General features: G+C 30.5%; 1 protein-coding gene across 1 annotated transcript; it reads right to left on the reverse strand.

Annotated features, from left to right (window-relative positions):
* Positions 1–813: 813 nt before the first annotated feature.
* Positions 814–6,739, reverse strand: LOC143257291 (putative oxidoreductase TM_0325). The gene is made up of 5 exons (XM_076515738.1): positions 6,617–6,739; positions 6,218–6,297; positions 4,804–4,943; positions 2,942–3,034; positions 814–2,116 (listed from the first exon to the last, which is right to left on the reverse strand). The coding sequence occupies exons 2-5, from the start codon at positions 6,273–6,275 to the stop codon at positions 2,027–2,029; spliced, it is 381 nt and encodes a 126-aa protein (XP_076371853.1). The 5' UTR covers positions 6,276–6,297; positions 6,617–6,739; the 3' UTR covers positions 814–2,026.
* Between the last annotated feature and the right edge of the window lie 2,425 nt (positions 6,740–9,164).

Raw genomic sequence — 9,164 nt, forward strand, 5'->3', positions numbered from 1 at the left:
CTTCAGCATCCACCGCCATCTCTTAGCTAAATATTGTAGGATTATCCATGACTGTGAACCATGAACCCTAAGGTCAGTGATTGGAAGTATAAGAGACTTGGGAAAACTTAGCATCCACAAATATATGAAGAGAGGTATCTTTACCCTGACTACACAACGGGAACCTTCCTCACCTTCTTTAACACATGTTGTGGATAAAGGAATAAAACACTCTTTGTAGAGAATAATTTTTAACAACTCAAAAAATATTATACAACATAAAAAGTCCCCGTCACCAGGAGCCCGGCATGGCTTGGTGGCTAAAGCACTCAACTAGAAATCTGAGTATCACGGATTCGAATCTCATAAGTTGGTGGTGGAAGATGATGACTTGCTGCCTTCTCCCTAGTTCTACCCTTATAAGTTAGGGATGACTAACGCGGATAGCCCTCGTGTAGTTTAGCTTGTACTTGTTTACAGTGACAGAAAGAGTTTAAATCTGTCTACCAATTTAAATTATTTCGTGAACTTTAGAAAGGTTAATTGTATTAGATTCTTGGTTTCACTCAGAGTCTAAGCTCTAATCTACTTATACCATCCACCACAAAAAATAATTCCTGAGTATTTCATTCATGTTAAGAGACACTCAAAAATAATATAGAGTAAATCTACATTTATATTATTTAATTAACGTAAAGTTTTTAAATGTAAAAACATTTAAACATTACCTATCAGTGAAAAATACAGTCAGGTGCATTATAAAGTGCTTAAATTTAATATTCATTACAAGTAGTTGTGTGAAGTTTATTTTATTTTAAGGGCACTACTGATACACTTCACTTTTTTACTCAAAGAATTATGTGATTTAATGTCACATACAAAGAAAATAACATATAAGCTTATGTGAAAGTTAAATGTTTTTAAGGCATTTTTTGTAAGTTTTACTTAACATTTAATTACAAACCTACTTTATTTACATGTGAACATTCAACTCATAGAGAGAAGAAATATGTGCAGAATCAGAATGTCGCGAGGGAAAAAGAAAACAATAGGCCTAATGTATAAAATAAAATAGCGCTGTCAACCAAAAAAATATTATGTAAAAATAAAAAGGTTTAATTATCACACTTGTTATGTAAAAGGAGATTAAAATCATGTGAGCCAATGTATTTTATTTTACTTTATTTTCTTCTGGATGGTTAGATTCTGAAAGTTGATTTTTGTTTTGATACATTATAAAGTGAAATATTACACTTTGTTTGTTGTGTGTTTCATACATGAATATCATAAAGTGAGTGTGGTATCACAATCATATAAACATTTTAAATTTACATCAAAGAAAATTGAACATGATATTAACTACATATTTACGTTTAAAATTTTAATATGCGTGGAAGAATGACGGGAAATGGGAGAAACAGAAGTAGGCTTATCGTGTTCTTCAGAACGGGTACTAACACGTGTACAACATAATCTAAATATTCTCCATAAGGGCCTATTTATACTTGCCAGTGAAGAAAAACCAAAAACATTATTCATAAGAAAGCCCTGATTTAAAACAGGTTCGTAGTTCACTTTCAAAAATCAAACCTAAAGTTTTGTTTCCTTGAGTTCACAAAATATTTGTTCTACCTTTCGAAATATGGAACGGGCAAACAGAGAAAGCAAGTGTTGTTGTTCTTCTCTAAAAGCTTGGGAGCTTCGAGTAACACTGAATAAAACAGCTACTTTTTCTATAAATCTATTATGTGTCCAAATTATTCTCATTATTATTGCTATATAACTAATATGTACCTTATCTTCCTTGTCACAGCGATATTACTACGGACTTACAACACTTGAAACCGGGTTTCGATACCCGTGATAGCCAGGAAACAGATAGCCTTTTGTACTTCATTAAAAAACAAATACTACAATATATATACAGTATTGATAACAGATTGTATACACACACAGTCCTCTCCTAGTTTGTCTACATATATACATGTGTGTGTATTATGTGTATATTTTAATTACTTCTCTATATAACTACTAGTTGCTAGCTTTGTTACCGAATATTAGTTTTCCACACCAAATCTAGTGTCGCCAAAGAACCATCTTCAACTGAGTCCAACGCTGCTATTCCGGCATTGTTAACCTGACATAAAACCAAAACATTCTTAATGTTCCTACTTTCCTCTTATATTCCTATTAATATGAATCTTTTAGATTCGAAAACAAAAGGTGTGTAATGTGTTAACTGTATCACAGAATTCTAGACATTTTGGATTCTAGTGCTTTGCCATCTGTTAGGTTAGGACCGAAGCTCCTGATGCTGATTGAATTTGTTACCAGGCAAAAAGCGCTGTGATGATCTCTTCATTTGATGTAATTTCTCTTTTCTCCCTACCTCTTACTTTTAATGAGTACAGATTGTGATTATATATCGTGATTTGTAACCACATCTAGTTTGGAATATCTGATCTTTCTGTGTCTCTTCAATTAAAGAGCAGTTATTTACAAGTATAGATTAATTTTAAGAAAGACTTCATTAAAAAATGTGTCCCATATCATTAAAATATGAAAAGCGTTTCATCTTTCCAAAGAAAGAGTGTTTTTGTTTATGTTTTTAGTATTTAACTGTATTGTTAAACCTAGAGAAGGCTTGCGTAAGTAGTAAAACACTGGCTATTCTAAAACGATTTGTAATTCACTCGGACGAAAATATAATACATAAAATGTAACCACAGGCTAACTAAAATACTTTAGTTAAAAATTTTGCCAGTTTAATTTCTTTACTTGGAGTGCTAAGCCTTTTATATTCCTCTTAAAAGGTAGGCCTGCCAGGTTTAAACTTTGACCACAAATAATAATGGAACACTAGCCTTCAAATGATTAAGAAATGGACTAAAAGTGAAAGAAAAACAATTTATGGTACAGACGTAATGTGTTAATCTTTATTTTCTGTAATAACTAAACTCACCAAAATATCCAGTCTTCCGTAGGTATCAATTGTTGACTTCATAATCCGTTCAATATCTGATTCTATGGTTAAATCACCAACGATACACAAAGGCTGAAATACAAAAGAAAGTGAACATTTTAAGTTAGAAAACAGGAATCAAAATACTGAGTTATGTGTATCACAGTAAACTGTTGAATTAAACTGTTGTATGATGTTATTTGTTAGTACAGCGTGTGTTGTATTAAAATATAGTAAGTTATAAAAAGAGAATCATGTTAAAATATTTCAAATTAAACAGATTTGTTTTGAAGCAAGGTATTAACTACAGGTATTAAAAATATCTGTAGACATACGGCTATATTACTGGGGGGGTTAATAGGATAAAACTCTGGTAATAAATGAATGTTTCAGGGAGAAATAAAAAATATGGTGAGTTTCAAGATTAATTATCAACAAAATACTAAAGAAATCAAAATATTTTCACTTCTGAAACCGTTGTGACGTTAAATAAACATTGTTGATGTCACGTTTTGTTAAAGTTAAAACAAATGTTTTAAATGTAAAAACATCACTAGAAGAAGAAAGAAATCAGATGATGTGTATCTGTACACATATAGAAACATAACTGGGCTACCCCAGTTATCTCAGAGGTAGTGCCCGAGAGTTTATAACGTTAATAATCGAGTTTCAATACCATTGTGTAGTTTTGTGTTTAACAACAACAAAAAATTAGGTGGATGGATAGTATCTGTTATCTGCATCGGCCATGACACACCATATATGGTAATAGAAATGAAACGTCTTTCACACATGTACAAGTCTACAACTTTCTGTTTTTCATTTTTTTTGCATTATATGTAAGCTTAACAACACCAACAGAATTTGGAAACTGTTCACGTAAAATAAACATCTGATAAACTCCTCTGTAGAAATATGTTCCTTGTGTTTTCAAGCTCAGTACAGTGTATTTTGTTGTTAGTATAATTATGATTTCATTATAACTTATCACATTCCAATTACATTTGATTACATTCTAATTATAATTAATTGATTTAATTTTAATGTATCACGATTAACGTTTATTATATATTACTTATCATTTATTAACTTTTAATTGCAATCTGTTACATTCTAGTTATAACTGAGTATTTTAATTATTATGTATTACGTATTAATTTTAATCTATTACGTTTTAATTACTATAAAACTTGTTTACTAACCATGTTTCACTAGAGTTAGACGTTTGTGAATCAAATATTTAGAACTTTCAGTCATTTCATTTCTCTGTTTGCAAATATTTGTTTGTGTGTTGGCAAACAAATATTCTGGGTTGAAACAAGTTAAGTATATTTACAAGAATACATTATAGAACCATGATGTGAGAATACTTCCATGTGTTTTCTTTACAGACTCAGAACAATACCAGAGTTGTAACAACTATATATTTCTTATTTATTTCTTTTCCTTCTCAACTAAAGGTCAAAATGTGTCAGAATTTCTCATTAGTAGAAGAAAAAACTACCTTTACACTCCTAATACCTCTAAAGATTTTAAAAATTTAACCAATGTTTCGCCTGTGTGGCTTCATCAAGTTTAATATGTTCGAATATTAAACGATGGATAAAATGAATATAAATATATATATGGAGTGTAAACATAGTTTTTTCTAATTTTTTTAACTAAACATTTATTATGTATTAAATACATCTATGTTACATCGTATTGTGTCTAAATTGAGTTTTTGTACTAAACACTTCTATGATATGTTATGTTTGATCATACCTTTAGATTATGTTCTAAATATCTATGTTTCATAATGTTTGATCAAACCTTTATATGACGTATTAAATACTTCCATGTTATATAACGTTCTGTCAAACCTTTAGATTATAAGGTGAAACTGCTTCACATTCTACAGCAGATTTTGCCAAATTTTCTTGGTTCCTTCCAGTCAAGGCTAGCTTCGCTCCCAGGCGTGAGAACAACACGGCAGTGGCTCTACCTATCCCTGAACTAGCACCTAAATGTTTAGACATGCACTTAAGTATCTTAATTTGCAGAAGAATAAAGAGTTTATAGCTTTCAAACAAACATGTAAACAATGAACACTTAGTTCATCAATATTAATATGAATGTTGTTTATTTTAATGTATTGTATTAGACGTTTATTTAATTTTTGTGTACAGACGGTGACAAAAGACGAGGTAGGTAAAACCACCTCAACCCCACAGCTTACCTTAACCTTGCATTTCATAAGTTACTGAAATAAATACATTTTGTGAAATAAACCTTGACCAATAAAGAGCTAGTAAAGTGTAATCGATGCAGTCAAACGTTAGTCAATTCAATTATGAGCCAATCAGAATTAAGATCATTTATGAAACGAATTCGTAACGAATTAATAGTAAAGCGAAATGTATAAACAACAAAACTGGAAAAATATTTCTTAATTTAAAATTTCTAGACTAGGTGATCCAGGCTACATCTTCACTTTAAGCTTGACACTCATTATACTTAAAAGGTTTCACGACACCATCACCCCCTCATAGACCTCTTGCACCTACGTCACTAAAATCATAAAAATCAAACCATTATCGAACTACTATGTCTGAATAAGTGCATTTTAATGTGAGACTTGACATTACACACACACACACTAGTTTTTGTATGAGTTAAATGATGAACAAAAAAGTTGATTATACTGATGAACCTGTGATTAACGCCACCTGCTGGTCCAGCTTTTGCTCAAAACTTCGTAAAGTAGTCATTGATCAAATCAGCTACAATATTAGCTAATTTGTAGCCATTAAAATGTAGTGAAACATTCGTTTCTTATATAATACAAATTAATAAAATAAACTGATAAGACACTAAATATAGTAAAACACATTAGTATAGAGGTGCCCGGGTCGTTTACCAGGAACACGTTTTTTCAAACTAAAACTGACCAAATATAACGTTTTTCCATAAACCATAAGTATATAACAGTTACCATTTTATCATAACGACAATTTAAATTTATTATTGCCGGTCACAAACGTTTGTGTACAAAATGTGTAACGTTTAGATATTGTTTCCTGTCATCCAAACGAGATTTTGTTTTACATGAAGGAAAACATTTTTTCACAATATTTCACAAATACAACAATATGAAAGAAAAACATATTTAATACGTTTATTATAAAATAGTATTGACTGTTTAATAATGGATACAGAAATAGGTGTCAGATGTACTGTTAGAATGGTAACGGTAAGAGGTCATACAACATGTTTTTATTATATAATTTTACATACCTGTGATTATCGCCACCTTCTGGTAAAGTTTCTTATCCGTAGGTATAGAGGTTGCCATCCTATATGTTCATACAAGTAATCTAGAAACAAAGAGCAACATACAATTTATTCACAGGCCCCAACAACGTATGGCTACGTTTTGAAAATGTTAGTTTGAGAAAATAAAACAATAACAAAACACCACACAGCTTTAATTATATTGCGTTTAATATAAATAACCTTCAAATAATGACACAAGTCTAATGCTTCTAGCGAGAGAGAAAAACACAATAAACAAATTATATAATCTTACATAAATACAATATTTTTACGAAAAACTTGAACTTTGTTCATTTCACCGACGTTTTTTTCCAAATACATTTATATATCACATTACTTCATGCAGAATAATAGACTTACCAGGAATAAGTTGACTTCAGACTGTTTGTAGATCACCTTCCCTTTACTGTTAGACAAACTGTTGATTGCTGATTCGTTAATTTGGCAAGCTTCTAGTTACTGATTGGTTGGTTAGATTCATCCTGCAATGCAACGGAAACTGTCCGTTCTATATACAACATTCACAAACCACGTGACTGATAAAAGACGACTTTAAACTTTTTTATTATAGAATATAAAGTGTACAATAGTTATAATTACAACGTTTTTACCAGATTAACCTGGCATTCTCGGATATAACAACTATATGTAGTTAGCTAGTGATCAAAATAACACAAAATACTGCCGGGTAGATCCATTAGTATGCAATAATAAATAATTTTTAAGTTTTGCGTAACAGGGTACTTCCTTTAATTATTTAAAGTTTGTACGTTAAGCTAACAGGATATTATGCATCTTCACCTAAAGTGAACATGGGCTTGATTCTGCTCTGGGAGATCGACATGCAAGATTTAACTGAAAAAAATTAAACACTTCTACTCAGTCAGTGGTTATATATGAGTCTTTTAGTCTACCAGAAATATTAGCTTTCACTAATCACGTGACTTGTTTCCAGTACATAAGTAGGTCAACCTGTAAAAATTAACTAAAACATTTCAAACACTTCTACACAGTCAGTGGTTTTTGTATATGGTAGCTTTCTGGTTACATAGAACTACCAGCAAAGCTTGGTTACCGTACGTAACTTCAGTTTAATAAATAAACATCTGCTACAGGAAGCAGGATGCGATACTATAAAAATACATCAGATGCATGTTATTAATTTTAATAATCAACCTTTATATATTATTACTTTAAAAATACTACATTATGCTCTCAAGTTAATATATTTATTGGAATAGTACTTTTTTAAATACGGGATTTCTAGAATAATACAAAAGAATTCTAATCGTACACACCGAAATTTCTAAGACAATTTGTTTTAGGCCTAACATAAAATAAGCCTTCATTAATCTGTGTACGTTTTTTGCGCTAGTTTAATTGGGGCTAAACATTATCGTTCGTAATACTTGTGATAAATAAATTGATTATGTTAGTTTAAAACGGAAAGATAGAATTTTTAAAAAAATTGTTAAGCTATTGTGTATGCGCATGCGTATTTTCAATTCAGATGAAAACTGAGTATTATTATGATAGATTAAAGAATTTAATTGAAAATATTGAATTACGTTAAATATCCTTTAAAATTAATGATAACGAACATTTAAATAATTATATTTAAAATACACGTTGTTATATATTTGTAAGTTATGTTCATGTAACTATTTCAATAAATTAGATCATAACCTTATTAGTAAGAATGTATTAGTAACAGATCGTGAGAGCGAACCAACTATTCAGGAATGGCCAGGTCCTTAGCACGTTCGCTCGTAATTGGAGAGTCGCGGGTTTGAGCCTCCGCCATACGAAACATGATCGCCGTGTTGGCGTTATAATGTGATAGTCGATCTCACTATTCGTTGGTAAAAAGAGTAGACCAGAAGTTGGCGGTTGGTGGTGATGACTTGCTGCTTTCCCGCAAGTCTCACACTGTAAATTAGGGACAACTAGCGTAGATGGACCTCGTGTCCACAGAAAATGAAGTATTGAAATTTAACATACTAAGACTGAAGTAAAATCGTTTTAATAATTAGAACATTTAGAAACATAATATTCATGTATTATTTCTGCAGAATAAATTATTAGTCAGATATTGCATATATATATTAATAGACCAACAAAAACAAATAATAGTACTGTCTATCAAGTGTACTTTACTTCCCAGAACTTTAAATATAGTCGTCATTTTCAGCTTCGTATGAACGTACCTTAACATTACATACATACATATACTGATTTACATATTTACTTAGTGTCTAGACTGTTGGTGTTTGATAAGATTTGTTTTTAAACTGGAAATACTTCTTTGACACCATAGATATGATAAATATAATTACGACCAAATAAACCAATAGTGGTAGGTCGTATGGTTAATTAATAATTTAAATCTTTATTTAGACTTTAAACATTAATTGGAAGTGTTAGTTATGTCTTGTGTTTATTAAAGATCATTGTATGATTTACCTGATTTATTAAAGAACCTATATAATGTTTATTGAAGTATTTTGCGGCTTTTCAAATGTATCAAGTATTGAACAATTATTAGTATTAAGGAAAAGTGTGACTTATATTCATAAAAAATATTATATAACGGAGATTTTCTGAGAGGAGAGACATGTTGATAAACTTTCCTGTTTATACTAACCACGAGTAACGTTCTCAAGGTCATAACAAGTGTTACTAAAACTTCTTTAGAGAGACTGACCTGAGATTGTTAACGACAGACTAGCTTTGTCAGAGAATGGGAGAAGCTTAGGCGAATAATATACAGAGATAATTTTATTGTTACAGTAACAATGTTTTAAAACAAACAAAACTGTGAATTTGTTTAATTTATCGTTTACATTAAACCCTCTATCAACATTAAGTTATTTTCTCGGATTATTAATAAATAAATAAAAAAGCATTG

The sequence above is a fragment of the Tachypleus tridentatus genome, chromosome 7 (genome assembly GCF_004210375.1).
Source record: "Tachypleus tridentatus isolate NWPU-2018 chromosome 7, ASM421037v1, whole genome shotgun sequence".
NCBI classification, from domain to species: domain Eukaryota; kingdom Metazoa; phylum Arthropoda; class Merostomata; order Xiphosura; family Limulidae; genus Tachypleus; species Tachypleus tridentatus.